This window comes from Aquarana catesbeiana, linkage group LG09, assembly GCF_042186555.1.
Source record: "Aquarana catesbeiana isolate 2022-GZ linkage group LG09, ASM4218655v1, whole genome shotgun sequence".
Taxonomy (NCBI): domain Eukaryota; kingdom Metazoa; phylum Chordata; class Amphibia; order Anura; family Ranidae; genus Aquarana; species Aquarana catesbeiana.
Window position 1 is genome coordinate 35,017,974 of NC_133332.1, and position 19,601 is coordinate 35,037,574.

General features: G+C 43.9%; 1 protein-coding gene across 1 annotated transcript in view; it reads left to right on the forward strand.

The window, feature by feature from the left end:
• LOC141107496 (class I histocompatibility antigen, F10 alpha chain-like) overlaps nt 1-19,601 on the forward strand; it is a 91,674-nt gene that overhangs the window by 50,692 nt on the left and 21,381 nt on the right. Inside the window, exon 4 of the mRNA XM_073598265.1 lies at nt 16,715-16,993. Coding sequence (XP_073454366.1) covers nt 16,715-16,993 — 279 coding nt within the window. The remainder of the gene's footprint in view (nt 1-16,714; nt 16,994-19,601) is intronic.

Below are 19,601 nucleotides of genomic sequence, written 5' to 3' on the forward strand. Positions count from 1 at the left end.
GGCCTGCAGCAGTCCGGGAGGAAGGCGTCCCCAGAAAGGACATGGGGATGGCCGCGATTGGTGACAGCAGATTTCCATGTCACGACCCCATGTTGGGCTAGCAGAGCCGTGATTGGAGGTGATGCAGCATCCCCTTTGCATGGGCTTGGGCGGGGCTGGCTTATGGTTAGCTGGAGGAGTGTGAAACTGCATGTTAATGTAACCAGTTGTGGAAAAGTGAGGGTGGCCCGAGTCGGTGGTGCGTCCCGTGTGTGCACATAGCGAGCGGGGGCAGTGACAGGGGAGTGGCCTGGTCAATATTCACTCCATGAGACGCACAGACATTTCCCCCCATTTTTTTGGAGGAAAAAAGTGCATTGTATGGAGTGAAAAATACGGTATGTTTTTGGTTGTAACATGACGAAATGTGGAAATTTTCAAGAGGTATGAACACTTTTTTTCAAGCCATTGTATTCTTTTTTAACCACTTGGCTACTGGATGATTTAACACCCCCCACACTGGCACTGCGTTACATTACCTGACAATTGCGCAGTCATGCGATGATGTACCGAAATAAAATGTATGTCCTTTTTTTCCCCACACATTTTTGCTTCCTTTTGGTGGCATTTGATCACATCTGTTTTTTTTTTTTTTGTGCTGTAAGCGTAAAAAGCCTGACACTTTTGAAAAAAAATTTTTTTGTACTTTCTGCTATGAAACATCCAATCAAGAAATGTAAAAAAATGATTTTCTTCAGTTTAGACCGATATGTATTCTGCTACATATTTTTGTTAAAAAAATCCCAATAAGTGTACATCGATTGGTTTGCGCAAATGTAATAGCATCTACAAACTATGGGATTAATTTGTGGAATTTTTATTTCTTTATTTTTTTTGTAGCAATGGTGGCGATCAGTGACTTATAGTGGGACTGCGATATTGTGATGGACAAATCTGACACTAACTGACACTTGACATTTTTGGGGGACCAGTGACACTAATACAGTGATTAGTGCTAAAAATATGCACTGTCAATGTATTAAAGACACTGACGCTGGGAAAGGGTTAACATCAGGGGTGATAATAGGGTTAACTGTGTGCCTAGCTGGTGTTTGTGCACTGTGTGGGAGGTGCTTTTACTAGGGGAAGACATCGATTCATGTTCCTGCTTTGCAGAAACACAGGATCGATGCTAGTGCTGCGAGATTTTCTAAAAAAAAAAAGTGATTTTCTTAAAAAAAACTCTATTCACGATTCGAATCAAGTTTTTTTTTTTTGGACACCGCGCCGGTCCTGAGGAGCTGCGGGCAGGAGTTTTTAGGTGAGGCCGCAGCTTTGGCCTAGCCTGCGGTGTCCGGCCTCATGGACTAGGCCGAAGCCGCGGCCTCAACTAAAAACTTCTGCCCGCAGCTCCTCAGGACAGGCGCGGTGAGAAAAAAAACTAAAAAAATCGATTTGCTTAAATTTTCAATCGATTTGACCTCTCAACTCGATTCAAGATTTAAATCAATTTTTTTCCCCAGCCCTAATCAATGCCTTCCTTACTGACAGAACAGTGATCTGCTTTGTTTACCGCCGTTCTGGCTCTCTGCCTAATGATCGGCAGGTGCCAGCAGATTAGCTCCCACTGTGTATAATCACAGCAGGAGCAGGTCAAATGCAGCGCACATGTGTGCCCCAGACCCAGAAGTCCAGAATCATGTACTAGGTATGTGATCCTGCACAGCAGAGCCACCCTGCGACTGTATATGTACAGTATCTCACAAAAGTGAGTACATCCCTCACATTTTTGTAAATATTTTATTATATATTTTCATGTGACAACACTGAAGAAATTACACTTTGCTACAATGTAAAGTAGTGAGTGTACAGCTTGTATAAGGCTTAATGTACATGGGACATTTTTACAACCTCTCCTAAATGATTTAACTTGACAGATAAAAACCCACATTTAAAACGTCTGTTTTGCTGCATTTACATGCCACTTTTAGCGGCGTTTTGCCGCATTTGTGTTTAGAAGCATTTGAAAAAAAATGTACATATTTTTTTTCAAAATAGCCAAAAATGAAAAAGCCTGTAAACGAAACGCAGCTAAACGCTGGTACCGGGTTTAGTGGCTGAAACGTTGGAAACTTCGGCGTCTGAAGTCTTTTTTTTGCCTTCAAAGAAAAGCCTCTAAACGCAACTGCCTAAAAATGACATTACACGAACCTGTGTACATATACACATAAGATAACATTGGATGAGTTCAGGGGCAGCTGAAAAAGGCATCCAACTGTCTCTGAATGTCAGTTTACCAGCAGCCGTGTACATGAGGCCTAACAGTGTAAATTTGTTGTCCCCTCAAAATAACTCAACACACAGCCATTAATGTTTAATCCGCTGGCAACAAAAGTGAGTACACCCCTGAATGATAATGTCCAAATTGGGCCCAAAGTGTCAATATTTTGTGTGGCTACCATTATTTTTCAGCACTGCCTTAACCATCTTGGGCATGGAATTCCCCAGAGCTTCACAGGTTGCCACTGAAATCCTCTTCCACTCCTCTCTGATGACATCATGGAGCTGGTGGATGTTGGAGACCTTGCGCTCCTCCACCTTCCATGTGAGGATGTCCCAAAGATGCTCAATAGGGTTTAGGTCTGGAGACATGCTTGGCCAGTCCATCACCTTTACCCTCAGTAGGGATGAGCTTCTAGTTCGAGTCGAACTCAAGTTCGACTCGAACATCGGCTGTTCGCAAGTTTGCCGAACAGCGAACAATTTGGGGTGTTCGCGGGGAATTTGAATGCCGCGGAACACCCTTTAAAAGTCTATGGGAGAAATCAAAAGTGCTAATTTTAAAGGCTTATATGCAAGTTATTGTCATAAAAAGTGTTTGGGGACCTGGGTCCTGACCCAGGGGACATGGATCAATGCAAAAAAAAGTTTTAAAAATGGCCGTTTTTTCGGGAGCAGTGATTTTAATAATGCTTAAAGTCAAACAATAAAAGTGTAATATCCCTTTAAATTTCGTAGCTGGGGGGTGTCTATAGTATGCCTGTAAAGGGGCACATGTTTCCCGTGTTTAGAACCGTCTGACAGCAAAATGACATTTCAAAGAAAAAAGTCATTTAAAACTACTCGCGGCTTTTGCATTGCCGGTCCGACAATACACATAGAAGTTCATTGATAAAAACAGCATGGGAATTCCCCACAGGGGGACCCCCGAACCAAAATTAAAAAAAAAAAATTACGTGGGGGTCCCCCTAAATTCCATGCCAGGCCCTTCAGGTCTGGTATGGATTTTAAGGGGAACCCTGCGCCAAAATTTAAAAAAAAACAGCGTGGGGTCCCCCCAAAAATCCATACCAGACCCTTATCCGAGCACGCAACCTGGCAGGCCGTGGGAAAAGAGGGGGGATGAGAGAGCGCCCCCCCTCCTGAACTGTACCAGGCCACATGCTCTCAAAATTGGGAGGGTGCTTTGGGGTAGCCCCCAAAACACCTTGTCCCCATGTTGATGAGGACAAGAGCCTCATCCCCACAACCCTGGCCGGTGGTTGTGGGGGTCTGCGGGTGGGGGGCTTATCGGAATCCGGAAGCCCCCTTTAACCACTTGCCGACCGCCGCACGACTATATACGTCGACAGAGCGGCACGGGCAGGCAAAAGGACGTATATGTACGTCCTTGCCTGCCCGCGGGTGGGGGGTCCGATCGGACCCCCCCCCGGTGCCAGCGGCGGTCGGCAAATCTCCCCCGGCGATCGGAGGTGAGGGGGAGGCCATCCATTCGTGGCCCCCCCCTCGCGATCGCTCTCAGCCAATGGGATCATTTCCCTGCCTCTGTATTGTACACAGAGGCAGAGGAAATGATGTCATCTCTCCTCGGCTCGGTATTTTCCGTTCCGGGCCGAGGAGAGAAGACTGCAATGTAAGTGCACCAACACACTACACACAGTAGAACATGCCAGGCACACTAAACACCCCGATCCCCCCCCCGATCGCCCCCCGATCCCCCCCCAATCACCCCCCCCCCCTGTCACAAACTGACACCAGCAGGTTTTTTTTTTTTTTTTTTTTTTTTTTCTGATTACTGTATTGGTGTCAGTTTGTGACATTTACAGTGTTAGGACAGTTAGTATTACCCCCCTGTAGGTCTAGGGTACCCCCCTAACCCCCCCTAATAAAGTTTTAACCCCTTGATCACCCCCCGTCACCAGTGTCGCTAAGCGATCATTTTTCTGATCGCTGTATTAGTGTCACTGGTGACGCTAGTTAGTGAGGTAAATATTTAGGTTCGCCGTCAGCGTTTTATAGCGACAGGGACCCCCATATACTACCTAATAAATGTTTTAACCCCTTGATTGCCCCCTAGTTAACCCTTTCACCACTGATCACTGTATAACTGTTACGGGTGACGCTGGTTAGTTTGTTTATTTTTTATAGTGTCAGGGCACCCGCCGAATAAAGATTTAGCCCCCTGATCGCCCGGCGGTGATATGCGTCGCCCCAGGCAGCGTCAGATTAGCGCCAGTAACGCTAACACCCACGCACGCAGCATACGCCTCCCTTAGTGGTATAGTATCTGTACGGATCAATATCTGATCTGATCAGATCTATACTAGCGTCCCCAGCAGTTTAGGGTTCCCAAAAACACAGTGTTAGCAGGATCAGCCCAGATACCTGCTAGCACCTGCGTTTTGCCCCTCCGCCCGGCTCGGCCCAGCCCACCCAAGTGCAGTATCGATCGATCACTGTCACTTACAAAACACTAAACGCATAACTGCAGCGTTCGCAGAGTCAGGCCTGATCCCTGTGATCGCTAACAGTTTTTTTGGTAGCGTTTTGGTGAAATGGCAAGCACCAGCCCCAGGCAGCGTCAGGTTAGTGCCAGTAGCGCTAACACCCACGCACGCACCGTACACCTCCCTTAGTGGTATAGTATCTGAACGCATCAATATCTGATCCGATCAGATCTATACTAGCGTCCCCAACAGTTTAGGATTCCCAAAAACGCAGTGTTAGCGGGATCAGCCCAGATACCTGCTAGCACCTGCGTTTTGCCCCTCCGCCCGGCCCAGCCCAGCCCACCCAAGTGCAGTATCGATCGATCACTGTCACTTACAAAACACTAAACGCATAACTGCAGCGTTCGCAGAGTCAGGCCTGATCCCTGCGATCGCTAACAGTTTTTTTGGTAGCGTTTTGGTGAACTGGCAAGCACCAGCCCCAGGCAGCGTCAGGTTAGTGCCAGTAGCGCTAACACCCACGCACGCACCGTACACCTCCCTTAGTGGTATAGTATCTGAACTGATCAATATCTGATCTGATCCGATCAGATCTATACTGGCATCCCCAGCAGTTTAGGGTTCCCAAAAACGCAGTGTTAGTGGGATCAGCCCAGATACCTGCTAGCACCTGCGTTTTGCCCCTCCGCCCGGCCCAGCCCAGCCCACCCAAGTGCAGTATCGATCGATCACTGTCACTTACAAAACACTAAACGCATAACTGCAGCGTTCGCAGAGTCAGGCCTGATCCCTGCGATCGTTAACAGTTTTTTTGGTAGCGTTTTGGTGAACTGGCAAGCGCCAGCGGCCTAGTACACCCCGGTCATAGTCAAACCAGCACTGCAGTAACACTTGGTGACGTGGCGAGTCCCATAAGTGCAGTTCAAGCTGGTGAGGTGGCAAGCACAAGTAGTGTCCCGCTGCCACAAAGAAGACAAACACAGGCCCGTCGTGCCCATAATGCCCTTCTTGCTGCATTCGCCAATCCTAATTGGGAACCCACCGCTTCTGCAGCGCCCGTACTTCCCCCATTCACATCCCCAACCAAATGCAGTCGGCTGCATGAGAGGCATTTTCTTTATGTCCTCCCCCTAGTACCCCTACCCAACGAACCCTCCCAAAAAAGATGTCGTGTCTGCAGTAAGCACGGATATAGGCGTGACACCCGCTATTATTGTCCCTCCTGTCCTGACAATCCTGGTCTTTGCATTGGTGAATGTTTTGAATGCTACCATTCACTAGCTGAGTATTAGCGTAGGGTACAGCATTGCACAGACTAGGACACACTTTCACAGGGTCTCCCAAGATGCCATCGCATTTTGAGAGACCCGAACCTGGAACCGGTTACAGTTATAAAAGTTACAGTTACAAAAAAAGTGTAAAAAAAAAAAAAAAAAACACAAACAAAAATATAAAATAAAAAGTAATAGTTGTCGTTTTATTGTTCTCTCTCTATTCTCTCTCTCTCTATTCTCTCTATTGTTCTGCTCTTTTTTACTGTATTCTATTCTGCAATGTTTTATTGTTATTATGTTTTATCATGTTTGCTTTTCAGGTATGCAATTTTTTATACTTTACCATTTACTGTGCTTTATTGTTAGCCATATTTTTGTCTTCAGGTACAGCATTCACGACTTTGAGTGGTTATACCAAAATGATGCTTGCAGGTTTAGGTATCATCTTGGTATCATTCTTTTCAGCCAGCGGTCGGCTTTCATGTAAAAGCAATCCTAGCGGCTAATTAGCCTCTAGACTGCTTTTACAAGCAGTGGGAGAGAATGCCCCCCCCCCCCCATCGTCTTCCGTGTTTTTCTCTGGCTCTCCTGTCTCAACAGGGAACCTGAGAATGCAGCCGGTGATTCAGCCAGCTGACCATAGAGCTGATCAGAGACCAGAGTGGCTCCAAACATCTCTATGGCCTAAGAAACCGGAAGCTACGAGCATTTTATGACTTAGATTTCGCCGGATGTAAATAGCGCCATTGGGAAATTGGGGAAGCATTTTATCACACCGATCTTGGTGTGGTCAGATGCTTTGAGGGCAGAGGAGAAATCTAGGGTCTAATAGACCCCAATTTTTTCAAAAAAGAGTACCTGTCACTACCTATTGCTATCATAGGGGATATTTACATTCCCTGAGATAACAGTAAAAATGATTAAAAAAAAAAAAAATGAAAGGAACAGTTTTAAAATAAGATAAAAAAGCAAAAAAATAATAAAGAAAAAAAAAAAAAAAAAAAAAAAAGCACCCCTGTCCCCCCTGCTCTCGCGCTAAGGCGAACGCAAGCGTCGGTCTGGCGTCAAATGTAAACAGCAATTGCACCATGCATGTGAGGTATCACCGCGACGGTTAGATCGAGGGCAGTAATTTTAGCAGTAGACCTCCTCTGTAAATCTAAAGTGGTAACCTGTAAAGGCTTTTAAAGGCTTTTAAAAATGTATTTATTTTGTTGCCACTGCACGTTTGTGCGCAATTGTAAAGCATGTCATGTTTGGTATCCATGTACTCGGCCTAAGATCATCTTTTTTATTTCATCAAACATTTGGGCAATATAGTGTGTTTTAGTGCATTAAAATGTAAAAAAGTGTGTTTTTTCCCCAAAAAATGCGTTTGAAAAATCGCTGCGCAAATACTGTGTGAAAAAAAAAAATTAAACACCCACCATTTTAATCTGTAGGGCATTTGCTTTAAAAAAATATATAATGTGTGGGGGTTCAAAGTAATTTTCTTGCAAAAAAAAATAATTTTTTCATGTAATCAAAAAGTGTCAGAAAGGGCATTGTCTTCAAGTGGTTAGAAGAGTGGGTGATGTGTGACATAAGCTTCTAAATGTTGTGCATAAAATGCCAGGACAGTTCAAACCCCCCCCAAATGACCCCATTTTGGAAAGTAGACACCCCAAGCTATTTGCTGAGAGGCATGTCGAGTCCATGGAATATTTTATATTGTGACACAAGTTGCGGGAAAGAGACAAATTTTTTTTTTTTTTTTTTTTTTTTTTGCACAAAGTTGTCACTAAATTATATATTGCTCAAACATGCCATGGGAATATGTGAAATTACACCCCAAAATACATTCTGCTGCTTCTCCTGAGTACGGGGATACCACATGTGTGAGACTTTTTGGGAGCCTAGCCGCGTATGGGACCCCGAAAACCAAGCACCGCCTTCAGGCTTTCTAAGGGCGTAAATTTTTGATTTCACTCTTCACTGCCTATCACAGTCTCGGAGGCCATGGAATGCCCAGGTGGCACAAACCCCCCCCAAATGACCCCATTTTGGAAAGTAGACACCCAAAGCTATTTGCTGAGCGGTATAGTGAGTATTTTGCAGACCTCACTTTTTGTCACAAAGTTTTGAAAATTAAAAAAAGAAAAAAAAAATTTTTTTTTTTGTCTTTCTTCATTTTCAAAAACAAATGAGAGCTGCAAAATACTCACCATGCCTCTCAGCAAATAGCTTGGGGTGTCTACTTTCCAAAATGGGGTCATTTGGGGGGGGTTTGTGCCACCTGGGCATTCCATGACCTCCGAAACTGTGATAGGCAGTGAAGAGTGAAATCAAAAATGTACACCCTTAGAAATCCTGAAGGCGGTGATTGGTTTTCGGGGTCCCGTACGCGGCTAGGCTCCTAAAAAGTCCCACACATGTGGTATCCCCATACTCAGGAGAAGCAGCAGAATGTATTTTGGGGTGCAATTCCACATATGCCCATGACCTGTGTGAGCAATATATCATTTAGTGACAACTTTGTGCAAAAAAAAAAAAAAAAAAAAAAAAATTGTCACTTTCCCGCAACTTGTGTCAAAATATAAAATATTCCATGGACTCAACATGCCTCTCAGCAAATAGCTTGGGGTGTCTACTTTCCAAAATGGGGTCATTTGGGGGGGGTTTGTGCCATCTGGGCATTTTATGGCCTTCAAAACTGTGATAGGTAGTGAGGAGTAAAATCAAAAATGTACGCCCTTAGAAATCCTGAAGGCGGTGATTGGTTTTCGGGGCCCCGTATGCGGCTAGGCTCCCAAAAAGTCCCACACATGTGGTATCCCCATACTCAGGAGAAGCAGCTAAATGTATTTTGGGGTGCAATTCCACATATGCCCATGGCCTGTGTGAGCAATATATCATTTAGTGACAACTTTTTGTAATTTTTTTTTTTTTTTTTTTTTTTTTTGTCATTATTCAATCACTTGGGACAAAAAAAATGAATATTCAATGGGCTCAACATGCCTATCAGCAATTTCCTTGGGGTGTCTACTTTCCAAAATGGGGTCATTTGTGGGGGTTTTGTACTGCCCTGCCATTTTAGCACCTCAAGAAACGACATAGGCAGTCATAAATTAAAGGCTGTGTAAATTCCAGAAAATGTACCCTAGATTGTAGGCGCTATAACTTTTGCGCAAACCAATAAATATACACTTATTGACATTTTTTTTACCAAAGACATGTGGCCAAATACATTTTGGCCTAAATGTATGACTAAAATTGAGTTTATTGGATTTTTTTTAGAACAAAAAGTAGAAAATATCATTTTTTTTCAAAATTTTCGGTCTTTTTCCGTGTATAGCGCAAAAAATAAAAACGGCAGAGGTGATCAAATACCATCAAAAGAAAGCTCTATTTGTGGGAAGAAAAGGACGCAAATTTCGTTTGGTTACAGCATTGCATGACCGCGCAATTAGCAGTTAAAGCGACGCAGTGCCAATTTGTAAAAAGTGCTCTGGTCAGGAAGGGGGTAAATCCTTCCGGGGCTGAAGTGGTTAACAAGGGGACCCCCAGATCCCGCCCCCCCTGTGTGAAATGGTGAGGGGGTACAAAAGTACCCCTACCATTTCACTAAAAAACTGTCAAAAATGTTAAAAATGACAAGAGACAGTTTTTGACAATTCCTTTATTTAAATGCTTCTTCTTTCTTCCTTCATCTTCTTCTGGTTCTTCTGGCTCTTCTGGTTCTTCCTCCGGCGTTCTCATCCAGCATCTCCTCCGTGGCGTCTTCTATCTTCTTCTCCTCGGGCCGCTCTCCACCCATGGCATGGGGGGAGGCTCCCACTGTGTGACGCGTTTCCTCTTCTGATGGTTCTAAAATAATGGGGGGGCGGGGCCACCCAGTGACCCCGCCCCCTCTGACGCACGGGACATGACGGGACTTCCCTGTGGCATTCCCCGTGACGTCACAGGAAAGTCCCGTCAAGTCACCGGGTGGCCCCACCCCCCGTTATTTAAGAACCGTCAGAAGAGGAGACGCGTCACACAGCGGGAGCCTCCCACCATGCCAGCATGGGTGCGGAGTGGCCCGGAGAAGAAGATGAAGAGAAGAGCGGGAGCCTCCCCCCATGTCTTGGGTGCGGAGCGGCCCGAGGAGAAGAAGATAGAAGACGCCGCGGAGGAGATGCTGGACGAGAACACCAGAGGAAGAACCAGAAGGGCCAGAAGAAGATGAAGGAAGATAGAAGAAAGAAGAAGCATTTAAATAAAGGAATTGTCAAAAACTGTCTCTTGTCATTTTTAACATTTTTGACAGTTTTTTAGTGAAATGGTAGGGGGGGCGTGATCTGGGGGTCCCCTTGTTAAAGGGGGCTTCCAGATTCCAATAAGCCCCCTGCCCGCAGACCCCCACAACCACCTGCCAGGGTTGTGGGGATGAGGCCCTTGTCCTCATCAACATGGGGACAAGGTGTTTTGGGGGGCTACCCCAAAGCACCCTCCCAATGTTGAGGGCATGTGGCCTGGTACGGTTCAGGAGGGGGGGTGCTCTCTTGTCCCCCCCCTCTTTTCCTGCAGCCTGCCAGGTTGCATGCTCGGATAAGGGTCTGGTATGGAATTTAGGGGGACCCCCACGTCATTTTTTTTTTTCTTAATTTTGGCCAGGGTTCCCCTTAATATAGCCGTGAGTAGTTTTTAATGACTTTTTTCCTTTGAAGTGTAATTTTGCTGTCAGACTGTTCTAAACACAGGAAACATGCACCCCTTTACAGGCATACTATAGACACCCCCCAACTACAAAATTTAAAGGGATATTACACTTTTATTGTTTGACTTTAAGCATTATTAAAATCACTGCTCCTGAAAAAACGGCCGTTTTTAAAACTTTTTTTGCATTGATCCATGTCCCCTGGGGCAGGACCCAGGTCCCCAAACACTTTTTATGACAATAACTTGCATATAAGCCTTTAAAATTAGCACTTTTGATTATTCATGTTCGTGTCCCATAGACTTTAACGGTGTTCGCATGTTCGAACAAACTTTTTTCCTGTTCGCATGTTCTGGTGCGAACCGAACAGGGGGGTGTTCGGCTCATCCCTAACCCTCAGCTTCTTTAGCAAGGCAGTGGTCATCTTGGAGTTGTGTTTGGGGTCGTTAGCATGTTGGAATACTGCCCTGTTGATCAGTCTCCGAAAGGAGGGGATCATGCTCTCCTTCAGTATGTCACAGTACATGTTGGCATTCATGGTTCCCTCAATGAACTGTAGATCCCAAGTGTTGGCAGCACTAATGCAGCCCCAGACCATGACACTCCCACCACCATGCTTGACTGTAGGCAAGACACACTTGTCTTTGTACTCCTCACCTGGTTGCCTCCACACACGCTTGTCATCATCTGAACCAAATAAGTTTATCTTGGTCTCATCAGACCACAGGACATGGTTCCTGTAATCAATGTCCTTAGTCTGCTTGTCTTCAGCAAACTGTTTCCTGGCTTTCTTGTGCATCATCTTTAGAAGAGGCTTCCTTCTGGGACAACAGCCATTCAGACCAATTTGATTCAGTGTGCAGAGTATGGTCTGAGTACTGACAGGCTAACCCCACACCCCTTCAACCTCTGCAGCAATGCTGGCAGCACTCAAACGTCTTTTTCCCAAAAACAACCTCTGGATATGACGCTGAGCACATGCACTTAAAGAGGAGGGCCACTAAAAAAAAAAAAATTAAAAGTCAGCAGCTACAAATACTGCAGCTGCTGACTTTTAATTGGACACTTACCTGTCCCTGGGTCCAGCGATGCGGGGGATCGAAGCCCCACTCGTCTCACAGTCTGTTCGGTGGCGCCGGCATTGCAACTGTGGGCACCGGGCTGTGGCTTCACAGCCTGGCACCTACTGCGCATGCGCAAGCGGCGCCGAGCGCCGTGATTGGCCGCTCAGCCACCTGGGACCTGTAATGGGTCCCAGATGATTGACAGGAGGGAGGGAGCAGAGCTGAGCCCTTCCTGTGCCGAGACGGAAGTGATGTCACCAAACCAGGCACTGAAAGAAGCAGACTACGAGGGACCCCCTAGCAACAGGCATTTAGAGGTGAGTAAATAAAAATATCCAAATTTTTTTTGTATTTTTTTTATGATTTTTCATGTAGTTTTTTTTTTGGGTGGAACACCACTTTAACTTCTTTGGGTGGCCATGGCAAGGCCTGTTCGGTGTGGAACCTGTCCTGTTAAACCGCTGTATGGTCTTGGCCACCATGCTGCAGCTCAGTTTCAGGGTCTTGGCAATCTTCTTATAGCCTAGGCCAGGGCTTGACAAATTTGCTTGGAATCTAGGAGCCAGCTAAAAAAGTTAGGAGCCAGGTTTTTTTTTTTTTTTTAAACGACCGACAAAGCTTTATTTTCAATATAAAAATTAACCAATCTTAAATTTACACAGAGACGACTAGAACGAATGTGACTGCTTTTATTTCCTGCCATGCAGGGACACAAGACCGCCATATTCCCACTAAGGATCCAATCAGGTCCGCCTGAAAAACTGACAGGCGAACCTGATCAGACAGCCCGTGTGAAAGGGGCCAAGCAGGGAGATGACAAATAATAAATTCATTTTAATTAACTACTTCCTTCCCGCAGGACGACTATATACCTCCTGTCTTTGAAGAGAATTACCGTTGTTATGGTAGCAGCTAGCTACCATAACCCGGTATCCTCTTCAAGAGCCGGCGGTTCTCTTTCAGATAAAAGTGGTCTCTGCAGCAGATTCGCAGCGAGACCACTTTTATCGGCGACAGGAGAGGGCCCCCCCTACCGCCGCGCTCCGGTGCCCTTCACCGCTTACCGTGGCCGTCGGTAACGGCGGAGGCGATCCGGGTCTGTCCCTGGCCTGACATGGAGACGAGTGAGAGGAAGATGGCCCCCCCGCCCATCTCCAAGTCATTGCAGGGCGGAAGCGACGTCAAATCGTCACTTCCACCCATAGCTCTTAAAGGGACATTTTATTATTTTTTTTTCAAATGACAATTTTTTTTTTATGCATTTTAGTGTAAATATGAGCTCTGAGGTCTTTTTGACCCCAGATCTCATATTTAAGAGGTCCTGTCATGCTTTTTTTCTATTACAAGGGATTTTTACATTCCTTGTAATAGGAATAAAAGTGACTTTTTTTTTTTATTTTAAAAGAACAGTGAAAAAATAAAAGTTAAAATAAATAAGAAAAAAAAAAATTAAATGTGCCCCATCCCTTGTAATAGAAATAAAAGTGACGCAATTTTATTTTTTTTTAAACAGTGTCAAAATAAAAAGTAAAATATATAAGAAAAAAAATAATTTTTTTAAACACGCCCCAGAAGCAAACGCATATGTGAGTAGCGCCCGCATATGAAGGCGGTGTTCAAACCACACGTGAGATATCACCACAATCGTTAGAGCGAGAGCAATAATTCTAGTCCTAGGCCACCTCTGTAACTCAAAACATGCAACCTGTAGAATTTTTTAAACGTCGCCTATGGAGATTTTAAAGGGTAAAAGTTTGTCGCCATTCCACAAGCGGACGAAATTTTGAAGCGTGACATGTTGGGTATCAATTTACTTGGCGCAACATTATCTTTCACAATATAAAAAAAATTGGGCTAACTTTACTGTTTTCTTATTTTTTAATTAAAAAAAGTATTTTTTCCCAAAAAAGTGCGCTGTGCAAATACGGTGTGACAGAAAGTATTGCAGTGACCGCCATTTTATTCTCTAGGGTGTTAGAATAAAAAATATATATAATGTTTGGGGGTTCTAAGTAAAGGGAAGGAGATGAGCGGGCAGTGAAAACAGGGAGGGGAAGCTCCATTAGCATTGGTGGTTGTCTTGTAATACCAACGGCCACCACCAGAGGGCGCCCGATTGCAGAAGGAACCATAGGACTGCAGTAGGCCACAAAGCCGGGGCCTCAATTACCGGCGCGGCCCAACGCGATCGCGCCGGGAGGGGGGGTGTCGAACGGACACAGGATACCCAAGCTGGTCCGCCCCAGGCGCCAGGTCGCTAATTCTAGTCGCAAATGCGACCTGGCGCCCGGGGTTTGTCGAGCCCTGGCCTAGGCCATCTTTATATAGAGCAACAATTCTTTTTTTTTTAAGATCCTCAGAGAGTTCTTTGCCATGAGGTGCCATGTTGAACCTCCACTGACCAGTATGAGAGAGTGAGAGTGATACCAACCAAATTTAACACACCTGCTCCCTATTCACACCTGAGAACTTGTAACACTAACGAGTCACATGACACCGGGAGGGAAAATGGCTAATTGGGCCCAATTTGTTCATTTTCACTTAGGGGTGTACTCTTTTGTTGCCAACGGTTTAGACATGAATGGCTATGTGTTGAGTAGTTTGAGGGGACAGCAAATTTACACTGTTATGCCCCGTACACACGGTCAGACTTTCCGACGGCAAATGTGCGATCAGAGCTTGTTGTCGGAAATTCCGATCGTGTGTAGGCTCCATCGGACTTTTTCCATCGGATTTTACGACACACAAAATTTAAGATCTGGATCTCAAATTTTCCGACAACAAAATCCGTTCTCGTAAATTCCGATCATGTGTACACAATTCCGACGCACAAAGTGACACGCAAGCTCAGAATAAATTACGAGAGGCAATCGCTTGGTCTGGTAAAACTAGCGTTCATAATGGAGATGGCACATTCATCACGCTGCAAATATTTTAATGCAGCGCATTTTCTTCTTCTTTATAATGATATAATAATAAAGTTGTTTTGCTGCTCATATTTACACACAGTTCTGACAAACTGATTTCTTTATTATTTCTCGTGATCTCCTGAGTAATATTATTTTTTTTTCGTCAGATATCCATATTAATGTTTAGAATTTTTGTTTATATATTTTTATTTTTTTTTTTATATCAAGATCTCCTATTTTTTTTATAGTGATCTCCATAATATTATTTCTCATTTTGTGTGTCAAGTTACCACAACACCATTATTATCTTGTATTTTTTTTAACCTCAAGGAGGTTGTTTGGTGTTGGTGTCCCTTGTTAATTTGACATTGTATTTTTGAAATGTACCTACCTACTCCACAAACAAACTGTCCTTTTTAAAGTAAAACACATAGGCAAGTATTTTAAAAAAAAAGCCATTTATTCTGGGTCAGAACAAAATAAATAGGAAGGCAACGCTGGAGAAACTGCTGAAATAGGCGAAGCCTTTGTACCACAGGGCACGTATCAACTATTTGCCAGCCAAAATTGGTGGCCTGAGGAGTCCATATAATAGTGAGCACAGTCCAGGAATACAAGAGATCAGGAACAGCAGCAGATGACATCTATGTCCCCAGGCTGTGGTCATACCACAGCCTGCATCTTTTGTCAGACTAGGCTGAACCCAGGCCATCACTTTTTTGTCTTCCTTCCACGCTACCTTCCAGGCTGTGGCTGTGGTGTTGGAGGTGTGGCAGGAGGGGGAGGAGGAGGAGGATGGTTCAACTTACTCTCACGCACTGAAAATCAAATCCGTACTTTAATAATAATAATAATACGCACTGACAAACTGACTACATGCACTGAAGAACAGATGCAAACCCACAAGCACAAACTGAAGAGCAGTAATAATGATCTGAAAAGCGCGAATCGTTTCTTACCAAACTTCTACTAACACGAGATTAGCAGAAGGAGCCCAAAGGGTGGCGCACTTGGTATTGAACTTCCCTTTTATAGTTCCGGTGTACGTGTTGTACGTCACTGCATTCTTAACATTCACAATTTCTGACCAACTTTGTGTGACCGTGTGTATGCAAGACAAGTTTGAGCCAACATCCGTCGGAAAAAAAACATGGATTTTGTTGTCGGAATGTGCGGTCGTGTGTAAGCGGCATTATAAAAGCTGTACACTCGCTAATTTACATTGTAGCAAAGTGTCATTTCTTCAGTGTTGTCACATGAAAATATATAATAAAATATTTACAAAAATGTGATGGGTGTACTCACTTTTGTGAGATACTGTAAGTGATACGGTTGGCAAGCGTATTTGCATATGGAAATCTTATCAAACCCCATGAATTATTTATATTATCTCACCAAGTGTTAGGGCTGGGCTCAGCCCTTCCTTCTCTGAGCTGGCCACTCAACTGTTGGCTAATTGCCAGCTCCCATCTCCCTCTCCAGTTACTCAGATGTTGATGATATCCTGCTCGTCAGTCCTGCCTAATTAAGCCATCCAGTCCAGAGGAGCTCTGCCTTCGCCTTGGTCAACATCACAGAAATGATCTCCTACGATCCTGTTCAAGACTTGCTTTGCTGACATCCCTTCTGGCTCCAGATCCTGCTTGTTGTTCCACTACATTGATCCCTGACTTCTGGCTTGGCTTACTATCCCTTCCGGTTACTGAACTTTGGCTATGTTTTGACTACGTTTTGTTCTTTTTACTTTTATTATTAAATAAGTGTGATTTAACTGTACTTCTGTATCGGCCTGATTTCATGGTTTCTGACACCAAGTCTAACATGTCATGACTTTCCCAATGTTTGGCCTGGTCTCAGGTAATCATTCTGGATTTCTTCATCTGATAGGTTTGGTAATCCCACACATTAGGTCACATTTAGGAGTTAGTGGGAATAGTCTACCTGGACTTTTTTTGCAGAGTTTGTCCAAGGAACGGTATATTTGTTTTTGGATTTAGGAAATGATTTAAACCAGATGAATATGTAACCTCTTGTATAACCAGCAGATTTTTATTTTTCTCTTCTTCTCTCTCTCTCTCAGTGCGCCCAGAGGTGAAGGTGTGGGGTCATCATCAGTCAGATGATGTGACAAGACTTCAGTGCCTGGTGTACGGGTTTCACCCCCGACCTGTGGAGGTGAAGTGGGTGAGGAATGGGGAGGACCATGTTCCTTCAGATGAAATGAGTCCAATTCTCCCCCATCCTGATGGCACCTATCAGATCAGAGTCAGTGTGGAAGTGCCAACAAGGGAGGGAGATACTTACTCCTGTCATGTGGACCACAGCAGTCTGAAGGATGAGACTCTCAGTGTGATATGGGGTGAGTTACACAGAATACATTAAACTTAGAATATTGGGAAAAGAGAGCAACAAAAAAAGTGTTTTTGTTATTCCATGTGACATATCAATTTGCTATGGGATTCTAAAATTGAAATATCAAGAACAATTCTTCATCTCCACACATTGCAGTCCCAGTTGTGTTCACTAAGATGCATATTCAAGAGCCTTTTTAAAAAATATCAATACTCCCCACTGATGCCACCAATTGTGGAAGAGAGTTCCACATCCTTATCACCCTGACAGTGAAAAATCCCCTACTCATTGAGTGGACCTGTGTCTTCTTACACTCCCTGAAACTGAAAAGTTTTTTTCCTACGCTGGGATAATCCATTGAGGTATTTGTATATTTCTATCATATCTCCTCTCAAGCGCCTCTTCTCCAGGGAGAACAAATTCAGTGCTTGCAGTCATTCCTCGTAATTGAGTTCCTCCGATTGGTCCACCTACCAATTTAGTTGCCCTTCTTTGGACTCTGTCCAGCTATACCACATCCCTCCTGAGGACTGGTGACCAGAACTAAATGTAGTACTCCAGATGTGGCCCGAAAAAAAGATTTATAAAGTGGCAGTATAATCGTTTTATCTCTGCAGTAAATTCTCTTTTTTATGCAAGCTAATAGTCTGCTGCCTTTGGTAGCTGCAGCTTAACATTGCATGCTATTGCTCAGTCTGTCTTCTACTAGGACCACCAGATCTTTCTCCATCCTGGATTCCCCCCTCTAGTGAATAGTTTGCATTTATATTCTTAGCCCTCAGGTGCATCACTTTACATTTTTCAACATTAAACCTCATTTGCCATGTAGTTGCCCACCCCGATATTTTATTCAGGTCTTTCTGTAAAATTTCTATATCCTGATGTGAAGTTATTTCCCTTTTTATTTTTGTGTTGCCCACAAAAACTGAGATTGAGCTATTTATCCCATCCTTTATGAATACATTTAACAGAATTGGTCCCAAGACAGAGCCTTGGGTTACCCTACATACCACTCCAGACCAATTAGTGTACGCATTATTTATCACCACCCTTTGGACACACCCCTGTAACCAGTTTTCTATCCATGAAAAAACTCTATGGTCTATGCCTTCAGACCTCAGTTTGTAGATTAAGCGTTTATGGGGAACTGAATCAAATGCTTTTGCAAAATTCAGATGCACCACATTCAAAGGCCTTCCCCTATCTAGATGGCAGCTCACTTCCTCATAGAATGTTAACAAATTGGTGTGGCAGGAATGACGCTTTGAAAAACCCATGCTGATTTCTGCTGATGATCTTGTTTTCATCATCAAATTCTTGCAAATAGTCCCGTATCATCCCCTCTAACAGTTTTTTGTTCAATCAAACACATTTTTATTAAGTTTTTCACATTTTACAACAAAAGAAAAATACTTATGACATTACCATCACATTACCCCACCCGGCTTTTGGGTTAAAAAAACTAAGAACAATACAAAACAAAGAAAGAAAAAAAAAAGAATCTCCCCCTCTTTATCTGCGTTCGTCAGACCCTATTTCAATTCCCTCCTTCACATTATTCCTAGGCGGTACCTATCAAATATGGACTCCCAGTAGCAGTGCAATTTGGGGCATCGCCACAACATGTGTATAAGTGTACCGGTGCCGTTTATGCATCTTGGGCAATTCGATGTACTTGCTTTACCCCAGGAATACAGTTTTAAGGGAGTATAGTGAGCTCTATGGATAATAAATAGTTGAGTCAAACACTGTGCAGAGGATAAGGATACCTTTAAATACATTTTTCAAAGCTTGCCCCATTCCTCATCACTAAGTGTCTCTAGGTCTCTGTCACCGTCCAAAGCTACCTTCTTGTGAGTTGATTCTTGTTATCGTTTTAATAGAAGAATATATCTTTCCCATTAGTTCCTGTTTAGAACATCTAGTAGTAACTGCCATAGCTAAAACAGTTTACATCCAACAGTTTACATACTATTGATGTTAGGCTGACTTGCCTGTATTTTCCTGGTATATGTCTCTGCCCCTTTTTGAATATTGGTACCACATGGGCTTTTCTTCAATCAGCTGGTACCAATCCTGTCAATATGCTGTCTATAAAGATTAGGAACAATGGTCTGGCTATAACCTGACCGAGTTCCTTGAGGACTCTCGGGTTTAAGCCATCCGGTCATGGTGATTTATTTGTGTTAAGCTTTTCTAGTCTTTTCAGGACAACGGCTTCTGTTAGCCACAAGGGTACATCCTGCAACGTGTTACTAACAGTACTGTCACGGTCGGTATACCCCTCCTTCTCCTGTGTAAAAACCAAGGAGAAGAAAGCATTCCATACAGTTGCCTTCTCTGTGTCATCTGTAACTATTCTCCCTTTGTCATCTTTTATGTAGCCAATGTGCACAGATGTTGCTTTTTTACTGTTAATATATCTAAAAAAAGTTGTGATTTTTTTACTCTCCTCCGCTATGTGTCTTGTTTAGCTGCCCTGATTGCGTTCTTACACGTCTTATTGTATTACTTGTAGTGTTGAAATGCTGACTATGACCCATTCACTTTATAATTTTTAAAGACCATTTTTTCTCTTTAATAAGACCTTTTACATTATGGTTAAGACACCCAGG